At 32.2% G+C, this 18552-nt stretch overlaps 1 protein-coding gene across 2 annotated transcripts in view; it reads right to left on the bottom strand.

Moving 5' to 3' along the window:
* The window catches only part of SLC4A10 (solute carrier family 4 member 10), a 226922-nt gene that overhangs the window by 115258 nt on the left and 93112 nt on the right, over positions 1-18552 (bottom strand). For both annotated transcript variants that reach the window (XM_024122229.1, XM_024122230.1), the window contains exons 5-6: positions 16752-16912; positions 9586-9774 (exon numbers count right to left, since the gene is read on the bottom strand). In XM_024122229.1, coding sequence (XP_023977997.1) covers positions 9586-9774; positions 16752-16912 — 350 coding nt within the window. The remainder of the gene's footprint in view (positions 1-9585; positions 9775-16751; positions 16913-18552) is intronic.

Below are 18552 nucleotides of genomic sequence, written 5' to 3'. Positions count from 1 at the left end.
ATATATGTATATGTATATGTGTATATATGTGTATATATGACATCTCTTAAGATTTAAGCTCAGACTGAAGAATTTTAAATGTAATGTTGTTTTTTAAAGGGCGAATATTTATGTGAAAAGTACATAGCATATTTATAGCTTCTACTGCATCTGAAAAAACAAACCAAAGAGAAAAAATTCTTTGACAACAACTTTTAGAGATTTTGATATGAGAGGTTCAGTTAGAAATACCTTTACCTCACATACTATGAATACTGTGAATATGATATTATGCTTCTCACTGTTCAGTTGTGTAAGCATACTGATATTGGTCTGCATGACAAGAGATCAATAAATTTGAATTGTATTTGTTTTCCATTAACACTAACCAGCAACTTAATTATTTTGTAGTCTTTTCCCCATTATAAGAAAGATTATGATGTTAGTTAAGTGGACAGTACAGCTGAGAATGTGACAACAGCTAACCAAGGGTAATTACATTCCATTATTCACTAAATATGAAACAGTCTTTTCAATCACAACTTATATGAAATCTGTCCATACTTAGCAATTAAATTATAAAAATTAACGATGCTTGCTTAATTTCACATGTGTCTCTCTTTTCCCTAACCTCTCTCCAACCTCACTTGTTACTTTTACTGTGATACAAGTAATGACAACCCAGCTTTGAAGCCTTGACCATGTTTTATAACCATAACTCAGTGACTTAAAAATACTGCTCTCATTCTCATCTGTCTTAGATGAGAATATTTTCTCTTCTCTCTCCCTAGCTCTTCTACCTGCCTAAATCCCAACTTTATTCCAAGTTTACCTTTAGTTTCATCTTCTCCAATTACTGAATTTCTCTAAACTGCTAGTGTATATACAAATACCTCTTCTTTAAATTCTTTAAATTCTCTTGAAATCCACTTATTCTTTGTTAACTAGAATTTAAGTGTGACTTAAAACACTGATAATTTACTTTCAAATATTACTATAATTTGGCTTTTTGAACTATTAAGCCTCTCAGGCAGGGGTCATTTATTAATAGGTACAATTTTTTTATGGTTTAAAATTGTTATATTGCCAGAGAGTAATGGGCTTAAGATTCTTCTAAAATTTAAATATTTCACTGCTTTCACTAAACAAAGTAAAATAATACATTTGGTGAAGATTTTTCAAATGATTTTAAAAGCAAATTCACCTTAAACCATGTATACAAATTCTTTTTTTTTTTTTTTTTTAGGATATTCTGCTCTTTTGTGACCTATAGGGGAGGTGTCTTACCCTAGACTATGAGAGGGAGTTCAGTTCAGTAGAATTGATCATTGACCCTACATGATACAGCACTTCTATAAATGACATAGATTTAGAACATAAAAATCTGAGAGTAATACAAACCTAAACAATTTCTAAAGTGACACATCTATCAATATAAAGTATAATTTTATAAGTATATAAAAGTTATAATTTTTTAAACATCTTTATTGGAGTATAATTGCAACACCAATTCTGATTACAGTGAATTCCAAAAAAAATTTATTAACTTTAGAGAAGTGACAGACTTAAGCTGCACCAGTTATTTTCATTCTCCCATTTCTAACTGCAGCGTGCAGCTATGACTGTGAACTGTTCATTAGCAGCCATTTAATTTATCATTCTCAAAATAATAACTGTAGTTTTAAAAAAACCTTTTACATAATGCATTTGTGCTACTAACAGATGTCTTCAATCACCAGTTTCACATCATTTCTCCATATTTTCATGAGTTAGAACATTAGATATATTTAAACCTAAATTTACTGAATGTTCTGTAAAATTGAACAGTGAAATTCAAGGCATGGCTAAATTAAATAAACATATATCTGCTTTCTTATAATAACTTATTTCATGTGATATAAAACTACATGGAAGAACAATTATTTAACTCAATCAGCAAACATACAAAAATAGTCAACCCAGTACAAACTCATCAACTTTGAAGAGATTTCATTGGATAGAAAGTATGCTGTAACTTAAAATTTGAAGAAATTGGATAGCCTATATTTTCACATGTATACTTTAAAAGCAGAATATTTCATAAATTACCTTCAGCCCATGAGATATGTTTAAAACATTGGCACTTGTATTTCCTCTTGTAAGTATTAATATATTTGAGATTTATTGTTCAATGCTATTCTTGTTCTGAAAATTTTACAAAATATTACCTCATAAAGCTGATAATCAGGAAGGGATTTGAAAAATATTTTCTATGACTATTTTAAGTGATATGGATAATGACCTAGTCGAGAGTATTTAACTAGCAGGAGATATAAGAGATGACAGAAATTTCCCTGCTAGTTCTAGATTCTAGGTATGTGCATAGAATGTATGTTAATGCAGGAAGAAAGCGTAAAAACTACAAGCCTATGCCATAGGAATATAAACCACAAGTTTGATATCTCTTATATTTCAGAGATAATAGTTAAATATTAGTAAATATTAGTAGTTAAATACATTTAATCTCATCAAAGTTTAAAAAGTACTGCAAGGGCTTCCCTGGTGGCGCAGTGGTTGAGAGTCCGCCTGCCGATGCAGGGGACACGGGTTTGTGCCCCGGTCCGGGAGGATACCACGTGCCGCGGAGCGGCTGGGCCCGTGAGCCGTGCCCGCTGAGCCTGCGCGTCCGGAGCCTGTGCTCCACAACAGTGAGAAGCCCGCGTACCGCAAACAAACAAACAAACAAAAAGTACTCCAAACCTTATTTCTCAATGTGTATGTTAATTTGTTAAAATGAAACAACACATATTAAATGTGTATACTTTCAAGACAGTAACTGAAAACCTGAAAATGCATAGGTATTATTATTTAAAAATTAAACTGAGAGGTTTGGTTTGGGTTATTTTGAAAAACTTGAAGCCTTTAAACAAAGCTTAAAATTTTATTTGCTCCATCTACCTACCTACCTACCTACCTACCTAACCATCTAAAGCCTGCACATGAATTATAGTCTAACTACTGGAAATTTCATAAATTAAATAATTTTTATAATTCTGTTATCAACTATAATCTTTTTCCGTCTAAACACTGATTTCTTTAGTTTAGTCCAGTTATCACTGCCTTTCAGAAGAAGGTGATGGGCTTAGATTTCAAAATGATTTTCATTAACTCAAATACTATTACATAAGAAGAATCAGTAAATTTAGGTTTTGAAAGGGCATCTCTTATTTTCTCATTGATATCGAAAACAATACTAGTTCATAGAAGACAATTGTCAGGTACAGGATTTTACATTTAGCCAGAAAGTGAATATGTGTCCTAAAAGGATAACAAAGAATTTGCTAGGATTTTCCCCCCTCCAAGACAAAATAGTATAAAGTTAGGATTTAGAATTCCCATATATGTGTAGAAGTTTTATGAATGCTATTTTTTATGATAATTTTTCTAATCAATATGCCACAATGCTTTTGAACATACATATTTTTGCCTATTTCTTTATATTACCTTCACTATGCCCACTCATCACTGTCCATACTAATATATTCTATAAGTAAATATCGCAATTTTTAATCACATCTGTTAATATCTAAATAACTTTGAGACATTAAGATGATTATCCAAAAAGACACATTTATTAACTTAAAACTTTATTATATTCAGGGTAAATTATTCAAAAACTAATGAAAATTGGACACTATTATTATTAATTGAGACATGTTCATGACTATTTGAATGTAAACATTTGAGAAACCTAACATCATCCTTATATATTTACCATATATTTTAATTTTTCCAACCTTTTAAACTCAAAGAGTTCACCATCTTAAATCCAAAATTCCAATATTTGTTATACATCTTATCAATTAAAGTGCATATTATATAGTATTCATATCAGCAACTGCTTGAGTTAATTTTCCTTTGAGTCATGAATTCATTTTTTCCTCTGGACCTCCATGTAGGGATCATATATAAGTTAGATAAAAAGTTATTATAGGTCATGTACTTTTCCAAGGCAAATCATAAAAGATTTGGGCAAGCACAGGAGAAAACTGAAAGTAATTCAAGCAACCTCTAACTAGAAAATGGAAGCTCTGCTTTTCCGCTTGTTACACAAAAAATTTTTCACAAGTCCATTGCGAAACTGGCAGAGTCATTTCCCTCATCATAAAGTTGTGGGGAGAGCACGAGACTGTGTCAGAATTACTGTTTTCTACTTTAAGTAGTGTCAGTATCATTAAAGCATCTCAGTATTGAAAGACAACCATAAATATGTTCTCAAAAAATGTATTAAAATTACATTAATTCAAGTCTTTACTTATAGTTTTCTTCCTCTTTAAATAAATTACATATATAAGTATTATAAAACAGCAGCTTTTAAATTTCTATTTAGCCAAATTCAAATCAATAGGAGAATAAGATATCACTGAAGTATATCAGTATTTGCTACTGCTTAATCCACTGAAAATCATGTGTAATAGAAGGAAACTGGGATGAAGACATGGAGGTACATTACTATTAACCTAGAGACCAAGCTGGTTTACACTACCTCAGAAACCTTCAACGCATTTAGAGTACCCAAAGGGTAGGAGATGAGGGAGGTACAGAGATGAGATGAGCCTGTTAGAGACAGACACAAGACAGAGCAAAATAAAGAAATATAAAAATGAATGACAAAGTTACATACATGTGTAACAATACATTTATTCATGGGAATAGAAAACAAGAAGAAAGAAAGGCTAAATATTTAGAAAATGTTGATTAGGTCAGCTATACTTCAAAAACATGAAAGTATGCACACAATTAAAGTTGGAGAAAAACTGGTATGCCTGAAAATAATTAATGTAAGATAAGAAATAACAAGTTTAAACACATCATACTAGAAATATTTTTGCTGTTAAGACTTAGTCTTGAGATTCCAAAACTCAGTAGCAACAATACAGTCTCTCAACAGACCCACCAGCTGTGTCAACAATGTCATCCTGATTTTTTTGGGGAACAATGGAAAACATCTTTATTATATAATGTTTAATTCTATCATCTACATGAGTTTTTTAATGTTTTCTTTCAAGTAATTCTAAGAATTATTATTTGAGCTTTTTTTTCTTCAAGATAAAACATTATAAGGAATACTTTTTAAACGCTTGATATCTTATTTATGAGACCACAGTATTTCAAAAATAAGACAGCATATAAATATCTAAACACACATAAAACATTGTACATCTGAAAATAAAAAAAGTACCACATTTGTCAAAAGACGCATTTATAAAGCCATAAAACTGATTTTCAAAAGCCATAAATAAAAATCATTCACAATACAGAAGTGTACATTACTTTAAGGGGTAAAATCTATGCAGGCCTAAAGAGTCAAGTCATCCCATCCTTCCAAATCTAAATGTTCTCCAGTAACCTATAGTTTTGAAAGTAAGTCAGAGACCTGCTCTGTAACTCCTTTTAAGATCTTAAATAAAAGGGACAACTGGAAAGTACTCAGAATAGGTGAGAGAAAAGATATGTGAAGGAAAAGAAATAGAGTTAGAATTATTAGTAAAGGAAACAGTGGAATGAAGACTCCCTACACCTAAGGAAACTGAGTCTTAAGTTATTTTTTTTTAATGCAAAGGTTATCAAAAGTATAATAATATTTTAGAGTAGACTTGTAAGCCAAAGTCTCAAATACAATTGAATGTATGACCTAAATGATGAATACAAATACTGGTATATCTTGCTTTCTAGATCATTAAAAACAAAAGTCTTATTTTTATTTTAGAAAGTCCTTCTAGTTTCAAGAAGTTATTCAAATATTCTTGATATATTTAAGTACTTTCCACAACATCCTTTTCAGAGTTCTAATGTTAAAGAAGATATGATTTTTCTATAATTTTTTTGCTGTTGCTTTGCCAAATATAACTATCACTTTTTATTGAAACATCAGAATCAGACACTTAATTCTCACAGTTTTGATGCTTAATGAAACGTGAAAGTTAAACACAGCATGGTGGCATTAAAAATGCCTGGTGAATCCATAGCATCAGGCATCTTAGCCCTTAAGACAATGTGCAGTACACCAAGAAAAAAATTATACAAAATAGTTAAGCTAGCGTATTTGGAGGCGCAATTGACAAATTATCACAAATCACTAAAAATGTAATGAACAAAATAGTGCAGATGGAGGAGAGGAGCAAGAAAATCACTATCTTGTAAATCTAATCTATAAAATGGGAAAGAACCCCATTTGGTCTTCAGATTGAAATATCTAAATGTTTACCCCTTGGGACTACTACCAAGGTAGCATGTTCAAGGAACAGGTCAACTAAGGAAGTAGAAACTTTATTCTATATGGCTTTTAGAGTTCTGTATATAAGCATCAGTTTGTTTTCTGAGGGAATTTCAATTGTTTCATTTCTAAAGTAAAAGGTATATTAAACAAGAGGGGGCTTATTTCTATCCCTATGCTTGGTAAGGAAAATGTTTTCTGTTTTCAAGTATCTAGAAGATACTCACTCTATTTAATTCCTAGTCTATAATCTTAATTTTAAAAACAGGTCAGTTTTCGCCTGATATACTCTACTGAAGAGGTTTTTTTAAATAATGAGAATATTATTTTTACCATTTTGGATGTATTGAAATCCTTCTGTATCTCTCTGTACTACTGCACAAAAAAATTAAATCTCTACTGCATATTTTGAAGCAGAATGTCAAATCTATATTTACAGCTATGAATTTTGATTTGTTTATCTAGAGTTTATCAGTTGTTAGAGTTCATAAGTAGATTGAGAACTTTAGTAATAAAGGTCTTTCACACTTCTTTTCACTTCTGGATAGGAGATTTATTTCTAAATTGGTGAAGTCTATTCACATTTTCAGAATTCTTAACACACATAATTATGCAAAGTGTGTGAGGAAGCAAAACAGAGTCACAAGGAGGTGTTATAAGCCTAGGCTTAGGAAACCACTTCTGACAGCATACTCTACAACAATACTTAATTGGATATATGAATCTTATTAGAAATGTTTCCAAGTTTTTATTACCCTAATGTATGCCTCAAAAGGATCTGTATGTGTTCAGATAAAGGCTGATTGTACAGATGGTGACAGAATCACTTCAGAACTACTCATATTCTAGTTTTCAAAAAAACTAAGCAATTGCCTGAATAAGACAAAAAGTAGGCTCTCAGAAAAACTCTGGGGACTTCCCTGGTAGCGCAGTGGTTAAAAATCTGCCTGCCAATGCAGGGGACACGGGTTCAAGCCCTGGTCCGGGAAGATCCCACATGCCACGGAGCAGCTAAGCCCTTGCACCACAACTACTGAGCCTGCGCTCTAGAGCCCGCGAGCCACAACTACTGAGCCCTCATGCCACGATTACTGAAGCCCGCGCCCCTAGAGCCCGTGCCCTGCAACAGGAGAAGCCCCCACAATAAGAAGCACGTGTACCGCAACGAAGAGTAGCCCCCGCTCGCCACAACTAGAGAAAGCCCACATGCAGCAACGAAGACCAAACACAGCCAAAAATAAATTAAATAAATTAATTTTAAAAAAAAAGAAAAAAACTCTGTATCTGTATGTATCTATATGTGGACTTTATGATTTAAAGCTATAATTCTGGCACCTCTTCTTGTGTTTAACGAAAGTTTAGAGCTGTAACAAGCAGTGTGTCCAGGTCTACATGACATTACAAAAAATAATTCAGCCAGTGAATTCAGTACCCTCTTCCCTCCAAAAACATAATGCAATAAAATCATTTGATAGTAAACGTCATCCCCAGTGAAATTTGAGATATACAGCTAGTTCACAACCCCAAATCCTTGCATCTTTGAATAAACACATAACATTCTCATAGACATATATTTTATGGTCTGATTTCCAGTGAAAGTAATGAAATAAAGGCAGAAGTTTATTTTTATAAAATGTGCTTGCATTCATAGAGATTTAGTTAATGAGAATATTTTAATAAGGTCTTTAGAATCACGTAGACATAAGTCCATAGTCAAAATTAGTAAATATCTTAATCTGTTTTCTCAATATCATCATATCAAATAAATGCTAGTATTGTAAGCATAATAAAAGTACTATATTTATAATAAGTTTCAGAATATAAAAGCTTCATTTTATTATTTGTGATGCAATTTTCATGTATAACATATTTTAAAGCAAACTGTGATTTAGAATATGAATATATTTTAAATATATGATGTAATTCAAAGCAAGTTATAAATCCTCAAAATATCCAGTGGGATCTACAAATACAAGTTGGTATATACCATAAAGCACTCATAACACTTTTATTGAACTTAATATATGCACAACTACAGAGTCTTCAGTATAACAACGATTTACACATTCAGTCATTGAAGGGTTTTTAAAAAAATCAAATGAGTATTTCAAAAATTATTTTGCCATTTAGAACTAGTTCTGTGTTCTGAGACAACAGTACATCTAACCATCTTAATTGATTTATTAAAGTATTTCTTCTACTTGTGTATATTTGATTCAGTAGTATGAAAACTGGTAAAAATTCCCATATAAAGCAGAATCTGAAAAAACCTCATTTTCATGCATTTGTGTATAAAGCATCTCTGAAGCTTTTGAAAATAGGAGTGAAATTACATAAAGTCCATGCTGTCAATACACATGCTTAGCCTATTTGTGGAAATCGGAGTCTTTCTAGTAAAACATTTGAAATTACTTTTCATTAATTTGTATCTTTTAAAACTGGGAACTTTTATAGCTAGCGGAAGTATAACCAATTCATATCATCCACATGATAACTTCATTTTCCTTCACAAGACTGATGGAAAGGATGAACGATAAGAGATTTCTAAGCAACTTCCTTAATGTAAAAGATGAAGGGTCAAATGGATGCAAAGAGAGAACAAAATACAGAAGAAAGGATAAAACAATCAGAAACACTGTTTTTGCTTCATGATTGCCAAGAAGTAAGTCATGAATGACTGCTAGAAAACAATGGTTGTTTTCTATCAATTCCTATCAATGGTCGTTTACTATCAAATGATAATGGCTCATCTATGTTGGTGAGCCAAGATGGTAAGTGCGGTGGCTCCATGGACATTGATGATGTAGTACTGCAAAGAGCAATGAGCCCATGAACTAGAAATCAGGCTTAATATATGTAGAGACACAAGTAATGCACTAGCTGCTCTTTTCAACTGTAATCTAGAAAGGGATTTGTTGACCATGAGCAACATGAAGCCAATATCTTTTTTTCCACATTCACTAAATGTTGATCATTATTCATTTTAACTAAAAGACCTTACGTCAAAGCATTGCATTACATTCTCAAGCTATGAGACAAAGACTAGAGCCTTATTTGTGATGCAATTGACACTCAGTTTATGTTTGCTACATTTGAGTGTATAACTTCTTATTAGATAAAATTTCCCTTGCATTCTTTCATGAGCCTTTCAGGAAACTTTAAATCTTTGTTAATAAAATTTCTGCAGTTTGATGCCTGATAATAAAACAATACAAGAATATGAAAAGAAACAATTCTACCACAACAATCTGAATTTCAATAGAACATTTTCAAGTAAGACATATTTTAAAGGACTTTGATATTTCAGACAACTATAATAAACGATAAGAGTACAATAAAGAAATATTTACCATTTTTATCCATGGAATTTGGTTCTGATTGTTTCTTGCCAATATCAGCAAAGGAACGAACAATGGGAATCCTATTGGTGAGTTTTTTCTGATTCTGGTGGTGATGCTGTTTCATCAGTGCCTCATGGACCCTGTGGCGTACATCATCATTGAGCTGACCTGAGCTCACTTGTTGATCAAGGACCATATCTGAAGAGTGAAGGCAGAAAGAAAATGAGCACAGCTTTCCTGTAATGTAGTGAACTCAGTAGTGAACCACTGAGTCCAAATATGCATACCCTAGATAATATTATTGCTCTTAAAATAGGAATGAATTTCTTTAAAAAAATCTCTAAGTATGGTCTTAGAAACAGAAGTTTGTCTTTCTTTGTAGAAATGCTACACAAGAAAGATTTAGGAAAATAAACCATTCATTTTTAAATATGTAATGATCTTATGGAGCTTTATTTTTCAAACAGGAATAGTTGTATCGAGAACAAAGTGCTTTATGTTCTCCATTATTCACACTGACGAGAGGGAATAGTATCAGGAGTAATATAAATATAATTAGCATGTTAAAAATTAAAAAGTCTCATACATATATTTTAATATGGTTTTCCTCCCTTTTTCTAGTAGAGAATAATTTCCATGTTTCTTCCTTAAGTCCATCAGTTAAAATCTGATGCAAGGAGGTTTAGGCAACTACCTAGCTGGTTGCATTTGGAGAGTAAACAATTCTTTCACATTAATATAAAGTCAGTCCTCTCAAACCTTCCTTGATAATGTGTTTATATTTTAGAAAAACTTCTATACCCATAAAACAAAGAATAAAAGGTGAGATTTCAGAAGGCTATAACTAAGCAGATTGATATTTACCATATGTGTCAGAAATGCCTATAAAATGAGTAGATGAGTTCTTGGTAATATAAAGATCACCTCAATAAACCTCAGTGTAATTAATCTGCTTTCATATGATCAAATATTAACTCTATTTGATTTTCTGAGGTGCTGACTCCTTATGTAAAGCAGATTACAATGCATTGTCTCCCGCTGCCCCACTGAGTACACTGAAGATTTGAAAATTAGCAGAATCCTCCTTTCCAAACAATGTTTTCCTTCAGTGTGAAAAGGAAATGACTGTGGAAACAAGACTTGGATCACTGTCCCACATTCCAGCTGTGTGGCCTTGTAAAGTTGAATAGTCGCAGTGTCCTTATTTCTAAGACAGAGGTAATAGCTATCTCATAACAGCATTGTTGCCAGGACATAAGGCACCTAATGCACTGATTGGAATATTGAGGCCCTCCGTAAATATTTCCCAGTACAAGATTTTCTTTGCAATTTCCTTTAAGTAGGTTATGGGTTCATGGTTTAAATTTTTTGCTGGTTTTAAATCACTTATCTGTATTTTATAATGTATATCAAGCAGAGGCAAAGTTGGATTTATCAATAACAGAAAACCCAAATCAAACTATCTAAAACAATACATTTCACTGGCTTACATAACAGAAAAATCAAAGTTAGGTTGGATTTAACTCCATTTCTCTGTGATTTTGTCAGCTTCCCCCTCCTCGAGGTGTGAGCTTTAACCTCGGCTATTTTCCTTATGGTCATAAGATGGCTGCCAGCAGCAACAAGGAGATACACATCTTTGTTCATATCAGAGATTCTTTGCCTTTTTGTGACTTTTTCTTAAAAGTCCTTTTCCCCCTACCCAGGAACAATTCTAAGCTCAACTGACATAGTCCAGTCTATGCTGAGCCAATCACTGACAAAGAAGATGGGATCCCTAGCTGGCTTAGACTAATCAAGAACAGCCCTTCACTGTGGAGTCATTTCCCTAAACCAGAGGTAGACAAACTTTTTCTGTAATGGGCCAGATAATAAATATTTTAGGCTTTGCAGGCCAATCTCTGTCACAACTACTCAACTCCATTTTTATAGCATGAAAGTAGCCATAGACAACACATACACAAATACCATAATTGTGTTTCAATAAAACTTTTTTATGGATACTAAAATTTGAATTTAATATAATTTTCATTTTACAAAATATTGATTTTCTTTTTATTATTTTTCAGTCATATAAAATATAATAACCATTCTTAGCTCACATGCCTAACAAAATCAGGCAGTGGCCATATTTGCACATAGAGCATAATTTGCCAACTTTGCTCTATCACTTGGCTGTTTACAATGGAAAGAGGTAGAATGCATGTCTGGGAATCAGCCATAATGTCCACTATAATTACCTCCAAAGTCTCTTCCAGTTCTGAAAATGTATGATAGTATAGAATATTTAAACTTATATCTCAGTTTTTTGGAGATCAGTAGTTATAAAACCCTTGGGTTAATTTGAAATAAAGGAAATGATAAATTGTCAACATACATGACTTTACACTGCAACCTTGCTAAGATGGAAAAATATATATAAAATATGCATTATATACTTCATAATAGGAGTTATAAAGTAGATTATTCAGACACCAAAAGGATATCATCATACAGCAGTTTCATCTGTAAGCCATGATATGTATCCCCAGTTCAATATTCTAATCAGAATAAAAATTAATCATGTAATAAAACATGCACATGGTTATAGTTTTTCATTCTTATCAAAGCACAATCTTTCCAGGCCTAAGCACTAAGAAAAATAAGTCACTAGCTTCAAAGTTTTTCAGAGATAAGGTCTTTATATAAAACAGTTACATAAGATAAAGTAAATAGAAAAGAACACTCATCTGCTCATTAGTCACAGAAATACATAGTAAACTCCTCTAAGGTATAACATGACCAAGCAATGTCTTAATGAACTGGAAAAGTTAATCAACTTGCTTAAGAATATAATTCATGCTAAGGTGAAATTTAAGTATCAAAGCGAGTGTGATTCACTAATCACTTACATTGTTCTCTTCATCACTGTAATATACATTAGTATTAACCTTGAAAAGTAAGAAAGGATAACCGGCCATAATGGCTTTAGGCCCAGAGTCAAGACCAACAATCTCAGCAGGCTATGATGCCTAAATAATACAGTCCAGCCTGCCAAAGCTCAATGCCAGGATGTGGATGATAAGAGAAGAAGCAAGAAGAAAAGGGACAAATCGGTCACAGTCTTCTAGCACTAAACAGGCTCCAGAAAAACTAGCAGCATTTGTGTAGAAAAACCTCAGAAAGTGAAAAAATACTTTTCATCCTAATCAGGCAATTATTTTATCATGATCAATCCATTTTGACTATTGAATGAAAGCCTCTAGAGACCATGAGATTTCACAGACTCTATATAAATCTCCGCCTCTTTAAAGATGATCATATAGTTGCTTTGTCTTAAAAATCCATTGTCTTCAAAGATGCTGGGGGAGAAGTGGGCAATAGGGGGTTCTAAATTTTACAGTTTGGTTGACACTACTAACAGGAGTGTATGTAATAAAAATGTAAACTACCATAAGAAAACTTACTTTCCAGACCAAGGATGGTAATAGCATAGGCATTAAAATATATATATATGGCTATTAACATACTCCCAAATCTTCAGATTATATTCAGTGGAGCAAACTATGGATTTTTCCTTTGATGAAAGATTTTAAACAACAAGAGTTGTTTTAATGAGTTGAGAACTATGATTGTTAATCTGTCCATGGTACTAATTTTGGTTTGGTTTTAATATCTTACCCTCACTGACAGCAATAGGTTAAAGTAGACACATTACAGAGGTAATATTTCCATTATTAATCTTTACAGTGCTGAATTTAAAAAAGATTAACATAAACCATAAAATTTCCTATAATTTATATGAATATAATTGAGAAGCATTTTTAATACAATTAATCTCCATATCAGAATAAATCAGGATAAGAAAATATATCTGGAGAATTTTGGATTTGAAAAGTTAAGTAATATTTTGAAGGAAAAAGTTTAAATTTATTCTGAGTTCCTTAAAGCATTGGGAAATAGACACTTTTAAATTAACTTTATCCAAAAGAAAATCCTACTTTAATTACACCAGAAATTCTTGACAGACCTGCCAGATACAAATGGGATTTTCTCCTGCTAAGTCTACAAAAATCTCTTTAAAGAATTATTTAAGAGTCTATTAAAAACATATCAGAACATTGATATAAAAATCCTTGACCATTCTAAAACAATATCTGGGTCATATTCCTCTACTAGGAAATGTCTAGAAAACATTAAGCTGCAGAGCCTGTGCATTTGCAAAGTATTAGGGCTTAGAGCCCTTAAAGATAAACTATTATATCTAGCTTTTGTAAAACAGAAACTAGTGACTAATACATTAGCAACTGCCTAACATATAGAAAAGTATGATAAATAAGAGGTGAAGAAAAAGTTCCAAATCTTAAAGTTAATCACTATGGTCCCAAATTATCATGAAATAGAATAAAACAAAATTTATGATTATAGATTAATCAAAAGAAATTATTCCCATCTCTGCAAGTGTTACCTGTAATGTATCACTTTCTATTTATCTGTTTATAAGATGGAGGAAATAGTCTCCTCCCTACCTCATAAGGTTTCTGTGATAATAAAATATAGTAATGGATGTGAAAATACAAAGTTAGAAGTCTTCAAAATGTAAAACATTTACTACACACTTAGTAATACAGCTAAATTGTCACAAAGTAAAAATATCAATAAGTAAACAGTAAGAAAATAATTACAAGCTATCAGAGAAAATGTATTAATGAGATTTTATTGAGGGCAGAAATAAATACCTTTGGATTAAATACACCAAATTAAAATTACTCGAAGAGAGAGAATCTCTTCTCGTTAATGATTGAAAAGGAACCTAAGGAAACAACAATCAACACAGGTACTTGTAATCCTATTTTTCTACGTGGTGTTAACTCTAAACTACTGACCTTTTCTGAATGGCAGTTTACACTGTTGTACACTGAAAATGGGACATTAAAAAAGTTGGTCTACTTTGGAGGCAGAAAAATACAGACTAATTAGAAGAGAAGAAAGAATACTAAAAAGCTATTTGGGATATTGAGACTTCCACTGAACTACTTTCATTTGTAAGAATAGACTTAGAAAATGTAATTTGCTTTAAAAAGCTAGATTCAACAGAGCTAACAACCTTTACTTATTCTACAGAGTTGAGCTTGGGGAAGAGGGCAGGTTTAGGGAAAGGAAGCATAAGTTTAGACAACAAAACCAAGCTAAGGTGATAAACAACAGAGTTTTAGTCAAATTATAACAGGAGAATATTTCCTGGTAGAAATAAATTCCTAAAGAAAGCATTAGAAATTACATGTTTTAAGAAATTTAAAGCCTGGTAAAACTATGAAGAGAATTTTCTGAGGCTAATTTTCCCTGGTTGATGAATTTGACAGCTTCATTACATACAGCCAATCCAAAACTCATTAGAATTAATCCATTTTCAAAGGTAATACCATCAGTAACATAAGTAGCAGAAATAAACTCCTTATTTTGGGCAAGACCTTTAACCTTCTGAGTCACTTTATTTAAGAAGGATAACAATAATAATACTAAGCCCCAAGTTTGTTTTGAATATCAAAAAGATAGTTGTAGAATTACTAAAAAGAGCTTCCTAAACTGCAAAGTACTAGGAAAAACCCAGTCATTTCATTCATAATTAAAACATAAAAATTTTTATTGGGTATCAGCAATACCCCATAATGTAAAGCTAGGAAATTGAATTGGACAGCTACTATACCGGCGTTCTCAGGAAGTTTGCTAATTTCCATGTTAATCATTTCTTTAAGTCTTGATTTAGTGTGACCTGTTACTGTATCCTGTGTTCTTCCAAAAAGTATACTGTATTTAACTTTATATCATCATTTAGGCTCTAGTTCTGTATTTTAAAGTGTAATCTCTTTAAAGGTGTTGTATGAAACTGAGGGGAGGAAAGCTCATCTTTCCTGTTTTTTTTGTATGTGTATTTTTGTTTGTGCTTAATATTGTGAGCCAAAATATCTCTCCATGCTTACTTTTTTTTCACACATATTGCAATGTATGTATGCCTATCAGCACCAACAACCAAATAAATAATTTTAAAGGAATTAACAACAACCATTTCAAGCCATCTCTTTCTTCAGGCACTAGTTGTAGTGTAATAGAAGGAACATGGAGCTTAAAGTCAGAGGCCCTTAAATGGAACTTGAACCATGAAAGTTTCAGAATTTCTATTTTCTTATTGAAATATGGGAAAGCACTTACTTTATGAGTTTATTCTGAAGATTACATTAGATACATTATTTTTCTAATACAATACTTTCTCGTTTATGTGATCCAAAAACACACAGTGTTTTGGGTTTTTTTTCCCATCTCTATAATATAATTAAGACACTGAAGTCTCTCTGAAGTCTTTCTACTCCACAAATAAATTCCACATGAAACTGCTTTTATTTTTTTCTGAACTAGGAATTTTTAAAACTGCCTGAGTCCTAGCTTTGTTTTTATTTTTAAAAACCTCCATTAACCATTTCGTTTATACCCTTTCAAAACTCATTTCTGTGTTTTTTTGTATTATTTTGTTTTTACTAAAATGTTTGTCTTCCAGTTGAAAAGACATAGGAGTTCTTTGCTTTTATTTCCAGAGTAACAGTAAGATGCTTCCTAAATATAACTGCTTGTGTGATATAGCCATAATAGACTTCTAGTACAAATCATTCATCCCAGAGGCAAGCCATAGTTTCAATTAAACCAATCTAAACCGTATCACTTGACCTCCTCTGGAATTCAAGATTTTAAATTCAGTTTAAAATAAATGGCCATACCTTTCTGTTCTATTCTAAGCTAACATTTTTCCTAATTACTAAAACTTTTTCCTTTGGTTATTTCATGTATTTGAATATTGAAAAAAATCAATCTCTAGCTTTATGGATTTTTCCTTCAATTTTCTAATGGTGACAGTCTAATTACATATGATGGTGAAAAAACAATATATGCTAAATGGAAACCAAGGTATATAGATTCTTGTTCTAGACTTGCCACTGGCATGTTAGACCATATTTCTTTGAGATTCAACTTCATTTATCTTAAATGAGGTGGTAAAACAAAGTTATTTTTGAGGTCTCATACACTGATCATGAGAATTAATTTCCTAAAAGTCACACGTGTATAGAATTATAAGAAAAAGGGAATTACAAAAATCAGCTGTACCCATAAGTGTGAAATAGACTAAGGAGAAAAAAAGAGTGTACCTGCAATTTCTTCTAAAGTGTTGGCATGCATGTCCAGCAACACAGTTCCATTCAGAATACAACTTCTCAATTCAAACAAGCTGTGCAGTGAAAGAGTAGCCACATAAGGCTTGCTCCACCTTTCTCCTCCATCTTCCACATCTTCTTCAAACTTCAACCACCTATACAAATTAATATTATTATAATTTTTAAAAATTTGTAACACGTTTTTATTTCACCATTACCCTGCTATAAAATTATTCTTAAAACAAAGCGCATTAAAAGAGGGCCATTCCAAGATGAAAAAAAAAGAAAGGGGGGTGAATTTTAGCCATAAGTATAAAACAAATGATTTTACTACCATAAAGACACTGATATTTATAGCACAAATATTTCCATAAAACATGCATTGCATTCACTTTAAGAGATCTCCCTTCAGGCATTAAATTACCTAATTTTGAATTTTTCCCAAGTTACAAATAAATATTCTTATCAGCACATTGAATATTACATTGTAGATGAATGAACCTTTATCCCAACAATAAAAGGTAGAAGTATAAAGCTATTCACATTACTTCTTGGTTTCAAGGATTTCAGAAGTAAGTAAAAGCCAGCCCAAGTCATCTGGTTTATTTCATTTTAATTCCATTTAACAAACATTCTTTTTGTCATTGCAAGATATGTTTAAAACAAGGAAAAACTCAGTCCTTTTAATTAATCTTTCTAGCACTGAAAAAATATATCAATATAAATGTTTAGTCAGTGGTCACAGGGAATCTGTTGTAGAACTAATAAAGAGAGTATACTTCATGGAAAGATAATGGTGGTTGAAAAAATGCAAAAGAAAATGAAAGCGTACTCATTTTTCTTTTAGTGGGAGGTCTTAAAACAATATTTGAATCTCTTGACAATTTTGCCCTTTGATTTTTAGGGAAGCTAGTACAATTTGGGGACTATTCTGTAGGAAAAATACTTATTAGGCCTGTTTGAATGAAATCCAGTGATTGTAGTCACTTCCTAGGGACTAAATCTATGAGAACTGAGTTCAGCCCCCATTTCCTGAGTGTTCCTGCCAGGGCCAGAGAATAGAAGAACCTTGATAACACAGTGCCAAATGGGAGACCACTGCCTTCTTGGAGTGAAATGAGTAGTACTATCTGAGATTGTTTCTAACTAAGATAAATGGAAGGGATAAAGAGAAATTGATGATTTTACTGCTCTGGCACTAGCACTAAATCTCTTATTCTTTTAGAGACTTGCTTTTTAATCTTAGTAGATAACCAAATTAATTCCACCATTTCTAATGAAGCCTGGCCTAAATGCCTCTCCTCTCTCCATCCCCCACCATTTTCCTGATTTTTTCTCTCCTTGTCACTTTTGCGCTACCTTCCTCTCTCCATGCAATATCACTCAAACTTCCTATCTATATGATATTTTATTACCGTTTTGTGTAATCAAATGATCCAACTCCAACAGAGGACACCTTGTATAGTTAAGAACCAGTGTATCGGCCAGCTAAAAAAACTAACCAAAAGGGCTAGTCAGAAAGATTAGTGTGTAGAGTTCCAAGAAAGATAAAGACAGCTATGGATCTCTCCTCAGAGTTCAACGACGAAAATGTCAGGAAGTATAAAGGAAACTAATAGGGAAGAACAGTTATGCCTGCCAAAAATTTACAGGCATATATTTATGCCTATCATAAGTTTAGAGAATGCTTGAAGGTTGAAAAAACTTATATTTAAGCACAAATCACTGACAGTATCTCTTCAAATGGTGACAATTTTATAGAGTATTTTTGTCTACGCAGTTGGGAATTTTTTCA

This window comes from Physeter macrocephalus, chromosome 2 (genome assembly GCF_002837175.3).
Source record: "Physeter macrocephalus isolate SW-GA chromosome 2, ASM283717v5, whole genome shotgun sequence".
Classification (NCBI taxonomy): Eukaryota; Metazoa; Chordata; class Mammalia; order Artiodactyla; family Physeteridae; genus Physeter; species Physeter macrocephalus.
Note: the sequence above shows the minus strand (reverse complement) of the source record. Positions and strands in the feature narration are given on the sequence as shown.